Below are 22,840 nucleotides of genomic sequence, written 5' to 3'. Positions count from 1 at the left end.
AGTACAAACCTCAAAAAGATATCTATTTAAAGGTCAAGCTCATTGCCACCCCCAGATCGAGTCACCTGTGCCTATGTCATTCCTTATAGTTGCTTAGCTGATGTATTCTTAAAGAGCTCCAAGGAATCAAATTCTACAGTCTTTTCAGTTATTCCAGTACTTGCTATTGCCTTCTAGCAGTTGTTTCTCCTCTATTTCAGTTAATTCTGATCTGAGCACATGAATCCTACTAAAAGCATTTAGTTGATACCTTTACAAACTTCTTAGGAAAGTCACTGGAAAGAATTCTAATCCCAGAGCACCAGAGATCTGTCTGATGGTCAGTTTTGGAAGCAGACATTTCTTTCAGGTTCTCAATTGCATTTGTATTCATTTAGGAAGACCATCTCTCAGATATTGTGGAAACAGTTGTACTTTCTTCTTGTGACTACATATCGTAGTATCAATCTCTAGCTTTATTTTTAATGTGGCAGGCAATTTAATAAGTGTTTTGAAAACACCACATTGATCAAATACACTTTTTTCCCAACATCTTTTATGTTTTGCAGGAACTTATGTGGTGAATCTAGTTCTGTTTCTACTAAAGGAATGATAAATTCCTCTTTGGCTTCAAGCACTAGCAATTAGGCCAGGGTCGAAAATTTTGATCTTGCTTCCTTCAGCATCTCAAAGAATCCAGCTATATCCAGCTATCTGAACAACAGCTAACATGACTAACTTTGGGCAGTGTGATTTAAAAAATTGTGATCATAATTTTCTCCTCTAAAATACTACAGAAATGTGCTAGCAGAGATTCCAAGTAAGGATCGGGATTTGTTTCTTGTTCTGAAAAATATGGGGACATAATGTAACAACACAAAATTTCTACCCAAGCCATGGTAGGACTTCTAGACACATTACTGGGGATAACAATGTGTTTATAATGTCCAGCAGTAACTGTCCTTATGTACGCTTTTAGGGGTGCCTTTGACTTCAGTGAAGGGAGTGGATAGACTTCCAAAGTTGGTTTGTTTTAAAATTGAAGAGTAGAAAAAGAGGTAATCACTGTGAAGTAAATGGCATGCAGAACATCAACCCTGAATTTATAGATAGCACTTTTTTGCACCTTCAGATCTAAAAGTTCTGATTTCATTTCACTCACTGAAAATTATTTTCATATGGAAAATGAGGTCTGTGTAGCTCATGCTTTGATAAAAAATTTCTAGGAGTAGATCTGATGTATATTTCTTGAGAAACTACTTCACCAAGCAATGCCAAAACTTTTTTTCATACACAGTCCTTTTTTTTTCAAACCACATGTTCATGTGTCTCAGTACAAAATGCCACATTTTCTACTTTAGCAAAAAGCTTTAAGAAAAAATATGTTAAATATCGTAGGTCTATAAGGAATTAATGCAGATTTGAGTCAAAGCACAGAGTTGACACACACCTACACAAAGAATAAACATCTTTGCAGGTAAACTTAATGCTGAGAAAAAAAAGAAAAAGGCCTATCCAAGGGAAAAAAATAATCATTGATTTGACAGAGAGAAATCCAGGAAATTTCTGTTATGGGTGTGTGGAACTGTTTTAAATAGTGCATAAAGATCAGAAAGGATTTCTGAAGAAGGAGGTAATATTGAAAACAATGTTTAAACAGTGTATTAAAACTCTGGACAGTCTCTCTCCCAAGAAATACCTGGCAGTTTATACAGCTTTTCTTGCCAGAGGTTTTGATTTTCATCTGCTTAGTCTATTAGTGCTAGGCTTCCAAGAATTCTTTTGATAACCGGTAGATCTCTGGTCATGCAAACACTTTCTTTAAGGCAGTTAAGAATAAAAGGAGTCAGATGTTAAAAGAATAGATTTTCATTTCAATTCAATATTTCGTTTTCAGAAGGAAAGAAAAAAAGTTGTTGTATATTTTTGCTGACATCCATGTATGGTTTTTATTAAAAAAAAATACCAGGTTTTTTCTCTCTTTACACCCAGCTCTTTCAAAATCAGAACTCTTTAAGATAGTCACATCTTAGACATTGGTTATGTTGCTGTTTGAAGAGAGTCTCAGAGTCTCTAACTTAATACAGCCATCTCTGAAACAGAATTAAAAATATGCTTATCTAATAAAGATACTGTGGGATTCAGCACACTAAACCACTTCTCTGTGTCTGCACTCCCTCTAACTGCACGAATGAGGCTAGTGGGCAAACCTCTTCCTCACATCAACAAAGTAGGTAAATTATTTTACTTCTAGTGGCATGTATAAGGCACCAGGGAGTCCTTATGTCATTAATAGCTAAACAAGTCATTGAGTGAGTGTCATTTGGGTTTTCTTGTAACAGTCAATCATAGAGCTCCTTTCTCCAATTTAGGAAGAGAAGATATTGTCTCTTCAGTTTGACTAGTCTCTTAAGATGCATTTGATACCGTATATTTGCACCTGTTATTCAGATGTTTGGAGGCTAACGAGATTTCTAACATGGATCTGTTTTTGTAATGTCTCCTTCACCAGCTTTACTGTCTAGTCTTTTCTGACAGAAATGCATTATCTAAGTGCTGTTACTGTCTTATTTCCATTCACTGAATACTCAGCAGGTCTTGTTAGGTGAGATTTTCTGCTGTTGTCCTTTCGTGAAACTTTTATACATAAAAGAATATAGTCTTATTCAGATGTGCACTATAGTGGAGCAAATCAAATTAGGATTCTTTGGGGAGGGATTTTTAAAAGCATCTTATTTAAGATGACAACATTTTTACAACTGATTATGGTAAAATCTCATGCAAATGCTTTTGAAAATTTTATTCATTCATGAGAAAGGGGCTGATCTCTTCATTTTGAGAGAGAGAGTACATCCTCAGAGAAGTGCCTACAATGCAGAGGAACTGAATGAAACTGAAATAGAGCTTTAGGGCCAAGCAGTAGCTTTGGTTGTCTAGGTTCACTTAAACGTTTGTTTCTCCTGCACTACAGTAAAAAGAATAAATAAATATAGCCTTCATAAGCTGTTGAAATTATATACTGTGGAATTTCCTCCTTGAATACCTTCCTGTCTACCAGAATACCTAGCCTACTGTTACTCACTGTCAGACTGGCCAGTCATTTTGCACACACAGTCACCAGCTTGGGTTTTGTAGAGTGAATTTCAAGCTCTCTTTGGTCCTCTTCTTTTCTTAAATCTATGCTGAGGGTGAGGAGATTCTTCACTTTGTTACATATTTGTGCTGTAGGGTTTTCTTAATTGCTGATTGTTTGGACTGTTTGAAACTTCAGGATGAAGAGAATGCACTGCAACCTGGAAATCAGGAAATACATTGTTGTGAAGGATCAATAAAATTCGCTGTTATGGGTACTTGCAAGATCTTTTTTAGCAGTTTCTGGACATCATAATCTTTTCTTTATGGACTATGCTAGTCTGTTTTTTTTCTTAAGGTTTTTTGTCTTGAACTTCTCCGATTTTTCAGAGAAATACCACACTGGAAATGCTCTATTCATGTCAGGCAATTTCTTGTAATCCATATTTCCCAAACATGCATACGGGTTTAGATTCTTTCTGTGTCTCCAGGTTTTCCAGGTTTTCATCTGTTCAGCTTCTACTTCTTTTCTTGTAGTGCATTTTTATTGCCTCCACACAATTTCATGTTTTTGAGACAGTTGCTACTAGCTAACCAAACTCAAGACTTGATGAAATGATGTCTCTTGGTAAAGCTTAGAGTTGTTCTACTTATTTAACTCTACTTTTGGGTAAAGTGTTGTCATGTTTGAACCCCAACAGGCAATTGAGCACCACAGAGCTACTCCCTCATTTCCTGTCCTCTGTGGGATGGGGGAGAGAATTGGAAGGAGAAAAATAAGATAATTCCTGGGTTGAGAAAAAAGAAAAATGCCCAGCCAGTTCCCAAGCAGCAGCCCCCAACCAGCTTTTCCCCCGAATTTTTATGCTGAGAATAATGCCATATTGTATGGGATATCCCCATGGTCTGTTGGGATCAGCTGTCCTGGCTATGTCCCTTCCCAACCCCTTGTGCACCCCACGCCTGTTCACTGATGGGGCGTAGTGAGATCAGAAAAGATCTTGACCTAGGGTAAACATTGCACAGCAGCAACTAAAACATCATTGTGTTATCAACATTATTCTCATCCTAAATCCAAACCACAGCACTGTACCAGCTACTAGGAAAAAAAACAAACTCCGTCCCAGCCAAAACCAGGTCAAGTATCATAATGGTCACTTAGATACGGAAATGTTACGATGTGAATATGTTCTATGGTTTCATTGTTTCATAATTCTTTCAAAGCAAATCTTAAAAAGCAGATATATTTTTTATAAATTAAGCAAATTAGTTGATACTATGATGCATGCTAGCTTTGCTATTTCATGACTGTACTTAAAATGAATTAGATTTCTCTGTGACTTGTGAAAGCTTATGCAACAAGTGAATGGGTTTGATTAATAATGTATGAAAGTCAGTGCTGAATTTACATACCTTGCGTCAAGGAAGATTTTCATACTTTTTTTACTCTCTAACAAAGGAATCCATCACTACCTTGTCTTTAATAGTCATTCCCAGCATTTAATATATGACTGAATGACAATCCAAATGCATAGTATCTGTACTAAGAAGTTGTCTTTAATTTGTCTTTTTAATATGGTAACCCTTAAAATGTTTATTAAATTTTAGATGTAACCATTTTGGGGAATTTCTAAATTTTAATTTCTAGACTCTCACTTTTACTGTATAGTTTTAAAGGCAGCTACATGCATAATGTATTTTAAAAGAAGTAACACTCCTATAAAAAGATGGTTAATTTTCAAAGGAATTATAGAGTTTCTTCCATTGAACATTTTTTATGTTACATGGTTTTGTCATAACGTTTACTGTAACAGTCATTTACTCTACTATGACTGTACTTTAAATCAGAGGCATTTCTTTGGAAAAGCTGAGGTGGTAAAAGGCCCATCTTCACAGCGTTGGTCGCTCTTTAAACCAGGGTATAGGGATTTCTATATTCTTGGTTTCTAGATCTGGAAAATGTGTATTATTACAGTTTGATAAGGACAAGCACAGCTATGTAGTGTCCTACTTCCAGGCTTCAGCCTGAAGCTCTGCCCATTCTGTTGAGGATGAGAGCCCAGAGATCTGAGAAAAGTTGTATCCTTAAAAATACTCTCTAAGGCGAAGTAGAGGTGGGAGTGTTGACTGTGATGGAGAGCTTCCAGGTAGCTGTGTGTGAGGTGTGAACAATTCACAGTTCAGCATTTCCTTTATTCTCATCAACTGCCAGTAAATTTTGTAGAGTTGCCACACACACAAAAGTGATTATGAGAGACAGTATATTAGCCCTACTAGCTATGTAATTGCCAAAAGAAAAAAGCAGACAGTATTTCAGCACATAAAGCCAGCTTATGAGCACTGCTGACATTTTGGATCCCTATTTGCTGAGTTATTTGTGAACATATAGCTAAGGAGTGCTTTAATTAAAAAAGTATTAAAGCAGATATAAATGCTAGCCTGGCTAAATATCCATAAACAAGTACACATAGAGTCACTTTGAAGAATGTTCCTCTCTGTTTACACCTTGGACTTGTTCACAAATGTAAACCAGATTCCTCTTTTTAAAGCATAAAATATTATATCAGGGAGCTCAAGCACTTTGATGCTTTTATGCGTACAATCTCTGTTTATAGTCTTTTCTCATATGTAAAAGACTGAGAAAAGTTGTATCCTTAATCTTCTTTTAAGGAAACAGATTTTCCAAATGAAGGTTTGGTAACACATTACTACTGTATGATGAAGTCACTACACTTAACAAGGGTTAAAAGACTGTGTTCAAAGACTGTGTTCAGAATGGCAGTGTGTTTTTTCTGCAGTTGTAAATCAGTCTTTTCCACAGCTCAGTAACAGAAAGATGGCACTGGGGATTGAGATTTCAACAGAGGAGCAGAGCATTGGCATGTTTTGGCTTTCTTCTTTTCTTCGTCATTTCTTCTGGCTGGCGAACTGGCTGGTGGGAGTCAGTTTGGGAGAGTAAATTAGATCACTCACTCAGATGCAAGCAAGAAGCAACCCCCTGTGAAGCCATTCTGAATTTGATCTTTTTGTTGATTTCAGTCCTGTCTGCCAGCTGCTTCCCAGAAGTGTTAACAACTTTGTCCTTCCATTTCTGGGCAATTTTTGTTCCCATCTAGTTTCACCAAAGCAATAGTGTAAGACAGCTGGAAAAGCCTGACTGCATGCAGTGTTTTACAAATACCTTGATAGTGAAAGACGACGTAAATTACAAGCTGACTGCTCACTTGGAAAATCCATGCCCCACAGAAACATTCGGCCTTGTGAATTTATGAGTGAAAGTGAGCAGGGATATAAACAGGCATGATAACATTTCTGTAGCTAAGTGAGAGGTCATTGCTTTATGGACAGATCACTCACAGAACCATGTTAAGGAAGACTGTCTTTCAGTATGCAGCACAACAGAGAAATTAGACAGCAGCACCTGCCAGAAGGCGGCTTAGTTTTGCCGGCAAATAGGAAAATCAATCCTTTTGCTGGCGCACCGGGAGGTTGTCACAGCCTGCGCTCTGCGGGGTGGGCGCTCTGCCGCTGCCTGATGTTCCAGATGTGCTCGAGGTGCACGACCACCATCTAGCGGCTGCTCTATAGTAAGGGTGAGGAGCATGTCACTGCCTGGCATGGGAGGCATTTCATGGCCGACAGTAGGTAATGTTTTAAGCTTTTAAGAACAACGCATGCATTTTTACTTGCCTGAGTGATTCCTGATTAAACAGGAAAAAAAACCTCACACACATATCTAAGGCTAGTTTTAAGTTTTTTCTTCTCACTTGGAAAGCTACAAATCACATAGCACAAAGATACTAATTAATAAGAGACAATTCCTCGACACCATATATTCTCTTCCTCAAATAAGATGGGATTTTGAATCAAGCAAGAAGGCAACATAGAGTTAGGAGGAATGGGTTCTGTTTCCAGATTCAGTTAATTTTTTGCATGTGACCTTTTAGATCTGCTCCTTTAATTCTGACATTATAAAGCTACAGTATTATTCAGTGCACTCCCTTTTTCATTATGTCCATTTGCAGAATGAGTTGATTATAGAAAGAAATGATTTCACAGAGCATGGGGGTGTCACACAGTCACAGAAACAAGCAGAAAATCCCATGTGTTTACAAAATATGCATAAATATAAATACAGTGTGTAAAATAGCATCCCTGCATAATGATACTATTGTTCTGTCAACAATGAGTTTTTCTTAAAAAATAAATACCTTTTATATTCATTAGTTATTTAAAAGATAGGGTTTCTGTCAGGATATGTTTCTTTACTCCCCATGGGAAATCATTACTTATGTCCTCTAGTTCTTTTAGTTGGTTTTTTTTCTGATACTCTATTCATCTGTATAGCATGGAAGAGCCAGGTTACCAACTTCCTGATTAGACATGGAAACTACTAGAATTTTCTTTTATTATAATGATTTAGGTGTTAAAGCAATTACTTCATCCATGCTCCTTCAGGCTAATGCTCCCATCTTCTAAATCTGAGAAAAACATATACTGAAGGAGACTTAAGCCCCCTGCATTTTGTTGCTGAATGCCCATATGCCTAAATGTGCAATATGAGTACAGGTACAGTTTGTCTGCTGTCTTTTCTTCTAAACAGTATGAAGCTAAGGGAGGATGTCATATAAATTGATCAAGATTCAACTCTTTTCCAGTACTTCACTAAATCTTTCATTTCCTGAACTTTTTTTCTTTTCTTTTTGATAATGACCATTTACAGGTGTAAAACATTTTCAAAGGTAGAACTGTTTATTGCTTGGATAAAAGCAGTCTTTTGAGATTGATACACATGATGATATCAATTTTCTTAGTTTTAATCTCTATTGAGAAGTGTTTTCCTTCCTTTTTATGATTAACTGTCTTTGTGATTAAAGGAATTGTTTTATTGTTACATCAAAATGTGGAATTTATTAGACAAGTTCAAACAAAAGCACTGAAACACAAAAATTTCAAAGCCTGTTACTTTATTTTACCTCTTTTGTCATCAGAAAATTCTGATAAATTAACCAAGGTTTAGCCATCTACTGAAACAAATGGGAAAGTTATCATAAATATTTGCTAGATATTTTTCTTTACTAAGATCTAACAATATTTAGATGCAGATGTTGAAATCCTACTCTCAAATGCTGCAAATTGCCCATGCCAACATGCCTAAACTGATGAGCAGTGTCATAACAACCATGTGTTTAACCCTCTTCATGATTCAAAGCCTTTTCATGACTGAAATGTCTCACTGATGTCTGTAGTTATATTGCATGAATCATGATCTGATTGTTGAGGACATTGACAAGAGGTTTTGAAGTAACGGGGCCTGTTGCAGATTGAATAGCCAGGCTCTGCAGGTTTTCAAGCCCTTGTGCCCCGTGACACCCATGTTCCTGCTGTTATACAAACTACAGAGAGATATATGCTCTCATCTGTCCTAACCATGGGACTCCTAGCACTATGCTGTCATTACTTAAACCCTTTGAACTAGTAGAAGGCAGCACAATGTCACTGATTGAATACTGACATCTGTGAAAAAGGAGAAATTTGCCATTTGATATAAGGGACATATGTTAGGTTTTGTACATGGCAGCATCCCCATGTTTGATTTTCTGGGATGTATCCCACCATCACTTAAAATTTTGATACTTTCTCTCCCTCCATATGGCTTTGAACATGTTGAGAAAAACAGAGCATGTTGCTGTGAAAGTCTTTTAATAACTTACTTGTTGGCTTCAGGAAGATGTAGTCAGATATTAAGTAAATAATCAGAAAAAATGGAATCGGTTGCTGATTGTCTTTAATTGTAACTTTTGGAAGAGCAAAAGATGCAGTAAGGCAGATGTTAACTAAGAATTACTCTTCTTTTTGAAAGCAAAACATTTCATGGTGTTGAATCCCTTAGTGGCATGCTTTATGCTGTATCCAGTTGAAAGAGTATTTACAGAGATAGTTAACAGCACGGTTCCTGGCATCAATAATGAAAGCTTTATCATTCTCTAGTCACATATGTAAGCAAGAATGTATATTCATTAGAGTGATTGCTTTCTAATAGCCTTAAGAACACTTCTACCAGTCATATGCTAAATATGTTTTTACTTTCGTGTCACAGATGAACACACATTATTTTAATTGGGCTAATTGTGCATTTTTGTCCATTCACAGTATTGCTTTACTGTGGCAGATGGCCCAGTGATGTGTTATAAACACTTTGCATGACATCCCCTCTATTTTACTGATCTTCACTGTGACTTTCCCATTGGTAATGACTAATGACAGTTTCCTAGCCAGCAACTTTTAATAGATTCCATTTTTTTCTTTAATCTTGGCCTGTCCTCAACAGCACTGTTTTGTTCAATAATTTAATCAGTTCAGCAACAGTATTAGACAATTGAACCATTACTTTTTGAATTTTTGAAATGCAAAATACCCATGAAGTAATCACTGATGAATATTTCAGTATTGATAGAGACCACTCTCTCTTCTGAAGAAATGGAAACGGATTTGCTATCTGTGCTTGAATGCTTTTCCTTTCCTTTTATTTTATTTCTCTTCCTTGGTACTGAGAGCCTGTGCAGTAAATAGGAAGGAATCAAATAACTAGAAAAATTAACAGAAAGGATTAACAGTTTTGCCTACCCACCATGCCCATCTTAACCATTTAACACCAACATATCAAAGAATTGAGTTTATACAGAAAAAATTCCATTCATCCCTGCCTCCTCTTATCGGTGAAGATTTATTTGCAAAAGGGACACCCTGAGGCAAAACCGCTTCCAGGTTCATCCTATTTGTATTAGCAGACTAGGATGTAGATGCTGCAAAATCAATAGGGACTCCTTATAGGCTGGTGTGAATTTTTGGGAAACCTGTGGACTCTGACATTTCTGGCCAGAACCACTCCTTTCTCTGTGAAGAGGATCAGATAGTCAGCTTTCTATCTTTATGTTGCTAGCAGCTGCTATGTTTTGCTAAGGGCAATGCTCCTCACACTCGCTCTCTTTTATCCAAGACATTTCATGAAATGAAGCAGCAGTTAAGCAGAGCGAGCGGGTGGCTGTAGGACAATTCTGTGATTTCACAGCAGTTTGTGAGATTTCACAGTTTAATTTCACAGTTTAATTGTGCTTCTTCTCTGAACAAAAAATTACTTCAAACGAGAATGCCTAACAAGCCCTAACCAGTCTGTATTTTGAAGCTTTCATTGCAGAGATAAGGAGGAAGGACAAACTGGCTGAAGCCTATTATCACAGACATTATGCTGAGTTTGGACCCAGAGTTTAAAATTAGTAACTTTGCAGCTATTAATCAAAAGTGGTTTCATAGAATCATAGAATCAGCCGGGTTGGAAGGGACCTCCAAGATCAAGTCCAACCCTTGATCGACTACCACCATGGTTGCTAGGCCATGGCACTAAGTGCCACATCCAGTTTCCTCTTAAAAACCTCCAGGGACAGAGAATCCACCACTTCCCTGGGCAGCCCATTCCAATGGATGATTACCCTTTCTGTAAAGAAATTCTAACCTAAACCTCCTCTGGCAGAGCTTAAGATCATGCCCTCTTGTCTTACTGATAGTTGCCTGGGAGAAGAGACCAACCCTCACCTGGCTACAACCTCCTTTCAGGGAGTTGTAGAGAGTGATGAGGTCTCCCCTGAGCCTCCTCCTCTCCAGACTGAACAACCCCAGTTCCCTCAGCCTCTCCTCAGAGGACTTGTGCTCAAGTCCCTTCACCAGCCTCGTTGCTCTTCTGTGGACCTGCTCCAGGACCTCAATATCCTTCCTGAACTGAGGGACCTGGAACTGGACACAGTACTCGAGGTGTGGCCTCACCAGCGCTGAGTACAGGGGAAGAATCACTTCCCTGGTCCTGTTGGCCACACTGTTCCTGATACAGGCCAGGATGCCCTTGGCCTTCTTGGCCACCTGGGCACACTGCTGGCTCATGTTCAGCTTCCTGTCAATGCAAACTCCCAGGTCCCTTTCTGCCTGACTGCTCTCCAGCCACTCTGTCCCCAGCCTGTAGCTCTGCATGGGGTTGTTGTGGCCAAAGTACAGGACCTGGTATTTGGCCTTGTTGAACCTCATCCCGTTGGAATCAGCCCAACTCTCCAGCCTGTCCAGGTCCCCCTGCAGAGCCCTCCTGCCTTCCAGCTAATTGACACCCCCCCCCTCAGTTTAGTGTCATCTGCAAATTTGCTGATGGTGGACTCAATCCCCTCATCTAAATCATTGGTAAAGATATTAAGTAGAACTGGGCCCAACACTGATCCCTGGGGAACACCACTAGTTTCTGCACACATAAGCCTCTCATAACTTTCCTTTTGTCTTCTCTCCCCCTCCACAGAGTGATATAGGAAGTTCAACCCAAAAATGCTTTTTTAAGGCAACACATGTATGTTAATGCAGCTACCCACCTGAATTTCAAAACTGTTCAGTAGCTTGCTTGTAGGTGCTTAACTGTGCTTGCTAGCATCAGGCATCCTCTTGGTATATTGATGCTTACTCAGTGTTGCTGATATTAGTAGTGATTTCTTTCACCTACTGAATGTTGATCCTGAGAGTTTTAGTTAAATCTGCCTTTTCTCAGACAAGCTGCTGAAGTCACATGATGGGACAAATTCTGCCTTTGGAGACATTTGCATACTGCAAGTGAATCCATCTGAGAGATTATGCATGTGGGTCCAGTAAGAGAAGGGAGTCAGTCTGGTCTGTTACAAAACCAATTCATATTCAGTTGCAAAAGGAAGAAATGTGGAAGTGCAGAAGAAAAACTTCTCTTTGAATGAGGAGAGGAAAGCTGACACCCTTTAGAAAAAAAAGAAAATAGAATGGTTAAAAGTTTATTGTTTGCTGATACTGAAAACTTTCAGGGAGGCTTAATGCCAAACTTTTTATTTTTTCCCTCTGACAGGCACAAGCATATTTACTGTTTATGAAGCTGCTTCTCAGGAAGGCTGGGTGTTCCTCATGTACCGAGCAATCGACAGCTTTCCCCGATGGCGTTCATATTTCTATTTCATCACCTTAATTTTCTTTCTGGCCTGGCTTGTCAAGGTACTTAAAAATATGTCTTTTTAAAGCAGTTTGAAATGTAGATCATATTAAATTAATTTCTTCTCTTTTCTGCTTGCTGAGCTTTATGTCAGCCATTCTTTCTTGTTCTGTTTTTCAGAATGTTTTCATTGCAGTCATCATTGAAACGTTTGCTGAAATTAGAGTGCAGTTCCAACAGATGTGGGGGTCCAGGAGCAGTACTACTTCAACTGCTACAACCCAGGTGAAGCACTTGAGATGCTGAGATTCTCTGGGGATTTGATTTGTTTTAGTTTATGAATTAATAATAAGCAGAAAATTACTGTTACATATGATATATTTGACTTTGCATGTTACTACCTATATTCTAAAATTAATATATGAACTTTCATATAAAATTTAATTCTATTATCCATATCCATGTAAATTGCATTATCTAACTAGTCTTTTTTAAAAAAGAATTATAGAGAAGACTGTAATGTGGTTCCCTACATGGCTAGGTATGCTATAGCTGTGTTTGTATTTTCTTTTAATAGAGTAGGATAATGGTTTTTTCTCATGTCATTAGTGGGTTTGAAATTAGGGTTGCTGTTGAATATCACTTTTTCTGTGTTAAGGAATAAGAGCTGAAATTGCAAAGTCGTGGCTGGAAGAAGAGAGGTCAGAGGGTAGCTGAAGCGTTTGCAGAAGTTGGTCCTGGAACTGAGAAGGGTGTGTTGAGACCAAGGAGGAAATGAGGTGTTGGGACAATGAAAGAGCCATGCTAATAGCTGGGGAAGTCACAGAAAGTGAGACCCTGAATAGAGATAATGAGTAAGAAGAAACCATGATAGGAAGGGTGCTACATGTGGCCTGCGTAGTGGGAAAGACCCAATATGAAAAATGAGAGCTAATGGGCTGAGATTTAAATTCTCTCACTCATTATTTTAACAGTCAGATTATGTGTTTTGAATGTACAAAAGACAAGGCTTTTCCAGGCTAGTGCAGCTTGCCATCTCTAAGAGGAACCAGTGCAAAAAGCTGCCTGCAAAAAGCTCTTAATAGGACAGATGTGAGAAACATGCCCATGAGGGAATTTTTTCTAACTATGTAGCTAGAGATTATTTATTTTCTTCAACCAGAGGATTTAAATTTTCAAAATTATTTATTAAATATTCTCTGATATTCCTTTGGTTATATCAGTAATCCATATGTAAATCTAGTTCTTTTCTGCCTACTACTACATTTTTTGCCTCAGATAGACTTCATGGAAATAATTTCTAATCTATATATGTCTTTGTCAAAACAGACTTTGTGATATCTATTTAAAATCTGAAAAGAAGGACTTTTCTACAGGACACCTGCTTAGCCTGGGGAACTTTGTTCATTTCCTCTCTGATAGGACAAATTCCTCACCCACATAGGCTTAACCAACATACTCTGAACTAGAAGCTGGAACAGAGAGATCAATGTAGGGAAACACAAGTAGCAGCTAACATTAAGGAATTTCAAATACCCTGCTGCAGACAGGCAAATGGTTGCTTTGTTCCTTGAATCACTGACGTAATTGCACATGAAGGGAGCCCAGCTCACCAAATTGCAAAAGCAATTTATCTTTTTCTGTTTTAAGAAGGGCAGAAGATTTCTTGCAGGATTTCTTATTCAAAACACCAGAAGAAAGTTAAAACCCTTGCTTGTTTTGTGCATGAAATAACCTTGAGAAAATGCAACAATATCTTACTTCATTTGCCCACTTCATAAATAATTGAGCTTTTCCCCAAACTATTTTGAGCTATTCCTGTAGGAAAGAAAATGAATGTCCAGGAGTCAAAGTCTAGGAAGGGGTCTCGGGAAAAGATAAAAGGACATTCTTGTAAAACACTGCACATTAAAGCACGGTACAAAGAGGAGTAACTAGGAGCTGATCTTAGCTGGCAACTCTTCCTAGTGCAGAGACGCTAAATAAGGACTCAGAAGCATTACAACCGTATTTTTGTGACACTGTCCCCACTCTAATGAGCACTTCTTTCAGGATGACTTTTAAGTTTCAACCATGTTCCTGTGACTGTGTTCTTGAAGTGACTTGTTTGAGTGCTGGGTGTCAAGGAAAAGGTGGGAGTGAGATGAGGACTTTGCCACACTTTATTATATAGTATAAGCAGGTGGCAATTAAAAATGCTAGAGCCATTCATTTTCTTTCAAGGACATTTTAAAGGACTGTTCCTTATGTCCAGCAATTTGCATATTTTTGTGTCCTAATTTCTGAGAAAAAAAAAATTCAGAATACCTACACCTGTGCTTCCAGAGGTTATTGGTAAAATGTGAATACCACTGTGGTCAAGAGAGCCTTTTCCATTGACATTATTAGAACCTGGAAATATTCAGCTACTTACAGGAATTATAAACTCTGGGAAACAATACAGAAGGACTGTACAGCTACTCTTGATATGCATCAGTGCAACAAAAATAAAGTGGTCCTTGGAGTAAAATAATTTTTCCAGTAAAAAAGACAAGGTTGGCTGCTGTTGCCAAATACACCATGAAACTTATTTGCGTGGTCACAATGTGTTTGTGTTTCCTCAGGGATAAGCTTAGCATTGTAAGGAATTTATTCTGAACAGGTACCACTATCTAATGATACTGATCAGAGATTAATTGAATCAGTTTCTACATTAGGACTAATAGGGACACATTGTGTTTGATGTTATCTGAGTAAAATTCAGACTCTATTAATGTTGGAAAAAGCATGTTACTTTTTTTTCTGTAGCAGTGAGAACCATTTCTCTCTTATTTTAAACTAGCTATCATCAAAACATATGGTTATCCTTAAGGTGAATGTATTAGATTTCACATGTATTTATTGGCACGTAAAACATTTCTGACAACAGTCTTCCCTTTCAAGATGTTTCATGAAGATGCTGCTGGAGGTTGGCAGCTTGTGGCTGTTGATGTGAATAAACCACAAGGCAGAGCTCCTGCATGTCTACAGGTATGACATTGCTTTTTAATAAATCAATATGTGTAACCAGCACCACTCAAATGTTGCCATACAGAGACTGCAGTGAGAAATAGCAACAGTAGTTTTAGTCATATTTTTTTTTAATTCATTGCTTTCTGCAGTGTAGACTCGTTCTTGAAAATCACAGATCAACAAAAAGAGATCTACCACACCCAAAGGGAGAAGATTATAAAAATCCATTCTTTACAAAGGCTCTGTTTAGTGTGCTCATGGGAGAAAGATTTAAGATTTTCAAATATAAAATAAAATAATTAATCACCTTTTATATCTCAGAATTTATATACAAATGGTTTCCATTCCTAGGGTATTCACAACATAAATGCTTGTTTATTAAATGCAAAATACAATGACATATGCCAAGAAGCATGACTAATCATAATAAACACAGAAGTACCTAGTTTCTCTTGTTTAATTGTGAAAATAGGCTTACAGAATAAGGGGGAAGATGGATGTAGGTATTAAGCCATACAGTGTTTGAAACTTCCAGATTTAATATTCTTCCTTGGATATAAGTGAGTTTGTAAAACTCTATCCTCATTGTTTAAATAAATCAAGACTAAGTAATTTTTTTTATAAATCCATTTTTTAGTACAGAACACTGTACAGCAGCTCAAATTTTTATTTGCAAGTTAAATAATATCATTTCAGGATAAGCAAACTAGCTTCAGAGTAGAAAGCCAAATCTACTACAGCAATCTGATAGCATGATATTTTCTGGCAGATTTGGTTATGTTTGGTTTAATGTGTCAACTAAAATACACACACTTGTTGGCAGCATGTACATTGCTGAACTCTAAGCTGGCAAGGCACTTCAGTCCCCTATAAAAGCTGTTCATTCTCAAATATCTTTGCTTGGCCAAACCACTGCCATATATTTGATTATAGCATATGTCTTAATGGATAATTCCTCTTCCCAAATTTCATTCTTGATTTTGACAGCAACAGGAACATCATTTGTGGTGTTTTCAAGTAACAGTTTTATGTATGTGGATAAAATGTAGCTGAACTCACAGTGAAAAAAAATCCATATGAAAGTTTAGATGCCATCTGAGTTACCTGGACTGCCTTTGTCCATAGTATTTCATTTTTGCCGCTTTTAGGAATCATGTGAACACACAGTAAATTGTGTTACAGTGGACATAAGCATCATGCATCAGTGGATATTTCAACTTTTTATAATTGCAACTCAGCTAGCAGTTTTCTTCTCATTCTTCATTTCCTTGTGATATAGAGGAGGCTCTAAAACAGTGCTTTAGTGCTTGTTCTGACATTAGACTATATGAAGTCCATTAGGAGTCTGTTAGTCCAATAGTCCATAAACTATATGAAGCCCATGTCCTAATTTCCATTAGGAAATTTATACTTCATGGCATTACTGTCTCTATTGACAAATAAGCTATATTGATGTTTGTCATCATGGAGGCAATAAAGGGGATTGCTGTTCATGTTTACACACTCTAACTTTTAGATACCAGAAATACGAGCATTAAGACTTGATTTGTATAATTTGGAACTTCTATGTGTTAGATACTTCTGCGTTCATAAATGTAAATATTCTGTGTGGTGTAGGACTTTTTGTGGTTTTTTAACTGCTAGTCTACACATATTAGGTTGGTCTAATGATTTTAAAATGTTCTGAGAAATGGATTTTTTTTATTCTGCATCAGATCATAATGAGAGAATTGCAGAAAGTAGATAGTCTTATCCTTCCTCATTGCTATACTTCCCCCTTACTACCTGTCTGAACTGGCACAATGTTTATTCAGTTGTTCAGGGCATGGAATCAAGGTTGGCAGGGGGAAAGGATTTATTATTGATCAGACTCACTCCAGCTGCATAAATGTTTTTTCTGACACAAGAAAGGGGCCAGAACTTTAGTGGGAGCAGTCTGGGAATGTGAGGTAGTTTGTCTGCTGGCCTGTGCAGCCAGCTCCAAGTGATCCCTAAAGTACCCAGCCCTGGTGGCTTGCAATCACCCGGGTTCCTCTGTGCAGCTCTCAGGTTTATTCATAGGTACGCTTTATATATGTATATTTATATATACCTGCATATCACATACATACACACACACACACACACATTTAAAGATGTATAAATAAAAGGAAACAAGGACAGCAATGATCCACCCAAAAAGGTTACAAAAAACCCCAAACCAAATCAAACCCAAACAAATTTGAAAGACCCAGACAATGGGTTCATGAATTGGAACATTTATTTTGAAGAATTCTATGTATTCAGGTGGGCGATGAAAAGGTTACTCTGTTCACAGCAGTGGGGATTCTTTAGTTACCAGTGTGACTGTGAAGGGGTACAGAAATGGAGCATAGTTGAGAGGTTACTGTCATCCATGGCTGTGTGGAGCTTCCAACTACCTGTAGGATAATGACACGGTGCAGCGGTGTGGAATATAGAGGTCATAGGTGGTGTGGAGGTGCGATTCCCCGTGGCCATGAGTAGAGTGGGTTCCAGCTGCTTGTAGGAACACAATGGGGTACAGAGTTGGTGGATGGTAGTCTACAGATATGGTTGGTGTAATGGTGCTGCCTTTGCCCATGACTGTGATGGGCTTCCATCTGCCTGTAGAGAAGTAATGGGGGGGGGACATGAAGAGAGGTGTGGACATCCCTTTGTGCTGAGCTTCCATTTGCCTGTAGTCCCATGATGGAGTATGGAGAAGGTGCAGGAGGCAGACATACCTTTGTCTCTGAATGTGGGTAACTTCCATTAGCCTGTAGGGCCTTAATGGGGTGTGGAGATACAGGGTGGTGCAGACATAAGAGGTGAGAAACAATAACCAAAGCAGTCACTTTCCATCACCTCAGACCTCTCCTGCCCCCCCAACCTGGGGCTCTCCCAGACTTCTTCCAAGGTTTTCCATCCCATATCTCTGTGACAGCCAGAAGACATGACTCCTAGGCCAACCCTCCCACCTACCCCACAGTGACATGGGCCACCATCAGTGTTTTAGCCACTGCATCACTATTAAGTGTTCCAGGAGCTCATGTAGGGCCCAGCCCACATCTCTGCCGGCTGAAAGGATGCAGATGTCCTTTTGCCCATGGCTGTGAGGAGCTTCCATGTCTGCTGTGACATCACCAGAGCTGCTGCCTCCCTGTGACAGTGGACCATTCAAGCAAGAAGAAACAAATATTAATAACAACTGATAATGCTGTGGAGAGAAACTAAGTGCCTGTAGCAACAATTTAAAGAACAACAGCTCAGCAAATATTTAAACAGAAGCAACAGGCCCTACCTACTGCCTGGTTTTAAAGACTTGTGCTGCTAGAGTTGTCAGTTTGAAGGCTAAATTCTGCTGGAAAAATGTTTGTCAAGTTGACTGGAGGTAGTATTTCACACATTTGAGATTAAAGACTTGACCCTGCATCTACAAGTTGATGATGGCACTAAGAACATCTGTGCATTTCCTGCAGTTCATGCTGTGATTCTCCCCTGACATGAACCAGAGATTTTGCCAGGGACTGTCCTGTGCTACGCTCTTCAGTTAGACACTGGAATATATAAACTAACTTCCAGCTCCTTGTTTCATTGCAAAAGTGTTAATATCCTCTTTAACTGCTGGGACCAGAAGCAATGGGCTAGTGGGGTAGTGATTTTGGGTGCATGAAGACTTGAACCCTGTGTACATGGGTTGTGTGATGCATGGGGGAGATATAGGACTGTTGGGGACAGTATTGGAGGACTGGTTTTGGTGCATGGAGCAAAACTGTTCCACACTTCACTTCAGACAGGCAGAGTGGGTGTAGACTGTACCTAGCATGTTCTTTCAACATGCCTTCTTCCATTCATGTGGGCTCCTGACCAGAAGAAGCCAACATTTAGAGAGGTGTTGTGGCTTACTGAGGGACTAGTATTTGGGAAAAAAAACAGAACAGGACAAACCCCCAATGTAAATATATCTCCAGTGTGTTGACAAAGGACATTACGTAGGGAGCCTTCTACCTCTGAAGTACAATACCTACAGCTATATGTAGAGGCTGTGGCTGACTCTGCCATCCCCATTCCCTCTCCCACTTCAGTAACTAGCCTGAGTAACTGCTTGCCTGCAGTTATACAACTGATTTTCACTTAAAAATGTTGGTGCAATTACTGACTAGAAAACAAGCATTTCTTGCTTAATGAGAGGAAATGAGAATGTACAATTTCTAAGAGAAATTGTAAATGAGAACTTGCAAATGCCACTGTTGGTCTTGAGTTGTGTATATAAGGTGATTAGCTATGCCATGGACAATGCTCTGTTTCTCTTTGTTAGGAGTTCCTACAAATAGACACTTCAGTGTGTTTGGATCTTAGGGACTGACCCTGATTTTATTTGGGAAGAAAACAATTGCTGATTAAAAGCTGAATTCTAAAAAAATTTGAGACCTCTTCTTATCTTCCAGGTAACATATGCAAAGAGTATCTGCAATACAAAAGAGATGGCTATGAGAGTTGTAAACTGCCACTTATTTTGACAGGATATTAGCTTTGAAATCTAACTCTGGCAGTAAGTACACATTATTAACGTGTTTGGGTGAGTGCAAGAACTCAGATAATGCTGATGTCCTTTAATTCTCCAGTTGTTTTAGAATATGTATCCTGATGAGCTACAAAAAAAGTGTAACGCTGTCACAGTAGGCACCTGTGCAGTCCATGGAAAACTGAAGATGAACAAGCATAACACTGAATTCAGCAGAGAATGTATTTTTTTTGTTGTTTAATAAAACCTCAAGCCTTTCCTAAACGTGTTGATGTTGCAAAGTCTCAATGGCTGCATTGGACTGCTGGAGGATATGGCCTCAGAGTTCTGCCCTACATCTGATTCTGACAGTAAATTTTTTTGAGTAGTTGTTTAAAGTGTGTGTTGCGTCCCCAGCAGGCTCATCCTCTTCCCTCTTAAAAGCCTTTGCAACCAATTCAAAATTTAGCTCCGCAGGACCACTAATACAAGTTATGTGATGTTCCTGACTGAGAGCTAAAGTCACAGACTACACAGGTAACTTGCAAAACACATTTTTTATAGGCTGCCCAGTGAGGTCTCCCTCTCTGGAGACACTGCAAACACACCTGAAATGGGATAGGAAAACATTCCCTGACCTCTGGTTGCTCTTTACTTTGCATGTATCAAATGACAAGCCTCAAAGCTATTTAAAATTTAAGAATTCTTCACAAATTTACATCTTAAAATGGTAGATTAATGTCTGTGACGGCATGTGCAGCATCTTTGTAGGTGCTGCCAGATTGAGAAGTAAACAATTAAGGGCAGAGCTGCTATTTAGGCAGAAGTAGGCAGGCCTAGGGTAAAGACCAGCAGGGACATTAGGTTAAATTCACTGAGGACAGGCTGTACTTCAGGAGGAACCCACTGTGGCAACACAAGGTGGGTCTGGGCTTTGCTGGAAAGGCCCTGGGAGTCTTTGTAGAAAGCATGCTGAATAGGAGCCAGCGGCCTTCCCTGACAGCAGAGGCAGTCAACAGGATCCTGGGCCATTGTGTGGAAGGAATTATCTCCTGTTGCTCATCACTGGTAAGCCTGAATCCAGACACCATGTCTGGTTTTGGCCCCCCTGGTACAATATAAGTACTGACAAGCTGGCGCAAGTTCAACAGAGGGGCTCCAAGATAGTTGGGAGACTTACTGTTTTTCAGGTCCCTTTCAGTAAAAAATAGTGAATTAAAGTATGCAAAAAAGGTATATGGGCAAAATATGTTTGATTCTCCAGTTTTATGAGATTAGCTTTTTATTTCATAACAGAAAAAGACAGTGGTTCTCACCACTCACATTTACACTTTATTTACCCTGTCCTCTCCTTCCTCCAGTTAAATGAACTTCAATCATTTCTGCTGTCTGAATTCATAACTTCTTTTAATAACATAAACTGAAGTGGATGCCAGTTTACATTATTAGATGAGACAGGGAACTGAGATGTCCGAGGAGGAAACTCACTGCCTCTTCAGTTGCAACTGCTGCTGTGGCTAAAGCTGCTAGAGTTAGCCAGATGTTGGAGTTTCTGCCCCTTTACTCCATTCCCTTTCACTCTTTCTTCCCATATGTGCAAGTAGAAATTAATGGGAATCTCTTTATTTTTTCTTTTCATAATGGCCGATATTTACGATCTTCCTATATTCAACTGAAGATAGCAAGATTGGATGGGGCTGGACTATATTGTGCAGGTTCTTCTGTCACCAACATGTTTAATTTGTCTGCAGAACCTTCCATTTCTCCTCATTTTTTTCACTGCTTTTACCTCACCGAAACTAACCGTTTGCTTTTACATTACACTTTTCATACTCTGGTTGTTTTTCAGTACTTTTCGGTACCACTGATTTATCCAAGCTTCTCTTAACCAATGCAGTTCCTAGGCTTTTTAAATGAGAACAGGGTATAGAAAAAAAAAGACATAATTTTTAATTTTTTTGTAACTGCAGCCTCAGAAATTTAGGATTTGGAATCAATTAATCTAATTAATTTAATAATAAATTCATGTAATATGCTCAAATAATAAACTCATTCAAATCAAAACTAATTTTAGCCAACTGAAAGAAAAGATGTTTCTTTCACTGTAAGAGGGGATCTCAGTTCATTGGAAAAAAATACATATGCATATAATTTAATGAAAGCCACTGTAGGTAAGAAGAGAATAGGATTGAGTAAGCTCACCTTCTGCTTTTGATTCCAAATTTACACTAAAGGGCAAATTAGTAAATAAATAGACTACCACACTTTTCTTGTTCACCAATAATTACTTTCCATGCAAGAGAAAACCCACTTATGCTCTTTTCTGTGTGAAAATCTCTTTTCTGCAGTGAAAATCCCTAAGTACTGTTTTGTCTCATTTCTCTCTCTCATTCAATATATCCTGCTAAAACACTCAATTCCTGCTTCTCTGGCCATGTCTCCTCCACCCTCCATATGTTTTATGTCTTTTGATATTGTTTTTCATCTTTTTGTCTCACCTTCAAGTTTCTCTAGAGTTTTGTCATTATACAGAATTGTTTAACAAACTGAGATAATAGTACATAGCATGAAGGACTTTTTTTTTATGCAAAAAGGTATGCTTAAATTTCTGACATTAATCATGTGTTCAAAAGCACTATACTCATAATAATGTCATTGCTTGCTCAGGTCATAGCTTTGTGACCTTCTATTTCTTCCCTAGGGGGAACACATATGATTAAAAGTGAATATAGTGTCTTTAATCAGTTGAAGATTTTACTATCAGAGTGCACATACAGTTTGTAAGTGACTGTTTCCGTTCATGGTGACACATCACACACAGCATTCCAAAGCTTTTTCTAAACATCGTTGAATCTCTGGTTATGCATTTCCTTTTTGCCCAAACTATACATTTTTGCATGTGAACATGGAATTGTCTAACTCATTGTTTCCCACAAAAGCCATAGTTCCATATTTTCTCTGTTCATTAGAAAACTATGCATTGAGAAAACTGCAGATGTCATTACCTGGTGTTAATAATAACAACCACAGTTTCACGGAAGATATGAGCTTAATCTCCCCAGTTCAGCTTTAAGTGAGTATGTGTACTTTAAGGAACGAGTGATAAAAACATTAGCAACCTCTAAAATTAATAGGAAAAGAAAACTAAAAAACACGATGTGCCTTTAAAAGCATAAATACATGCTCAAAGAGTTTTTTAAAGGATTTTTCCTGGAACCTGGTGCTTGGTTTTCTTTATTTGTGAACTGAAGCCTCCTGCTGGGCTTGTAGGAGTAACTCACGGTAGGCAGAAAGTTCTAGCACACTACAGT

General features: G+C 38.3%; 1 protein-coding gene across 5 annotated transcripts in view; it reads left to right on the top strand.

Annotated features, from left to right (window-relative positions):
• NALCN (sodium leak channel, non-selective) overlaps positions 1 to 22,840 on the top strand; it is a 225,406-nt gene that overhangs the window by 57,641 nt on the left and 144,925 nt on the right. For all 5 annotated transcript variants that reach the window (XM_039389441.1, XM_039389448.1, XM_027730766.2 and 2 more), the window contains 3 exons: positions 11,954 to 12,096; positions 12,215 to 12,319; positions 14,957 to 15,043. In XM_039389441.1, the coding sequence (XP_039245375.1) occupies positions 11,954 to 12,096; positions 12,215 to 12,319; positions 14,957 to 15,043 (335 nt within the window). The remainder of the gene's footprint in view (positions 1 to 11,953; positions 12,097 to 12,214; positions 12,320 to 14,956; positions 15,044 to 22,840) is intronic.

The sequence above is a fragment of the Pipra filicauda genome, unplaced genomic scaffold (assembly GCF_003945595.2).
Source record: "Pipra filicauda isolate LSUMZ 115617 unplaced genomic scaffold, ASM394559v2 scaffold125_size2111803_pilon, whole genome shotgun sequence".
Classification (NCBI taxonomy): Eukaryota; Metazoa; Chordata; class Aves; order Passeriformes; family Pipridae; genus Pipra; species Pipra filicauda.
Note: the sequence above shows the minus strand (reverse complement) of the source record. Positions and strands in the feature narration are given on the sequence as shown.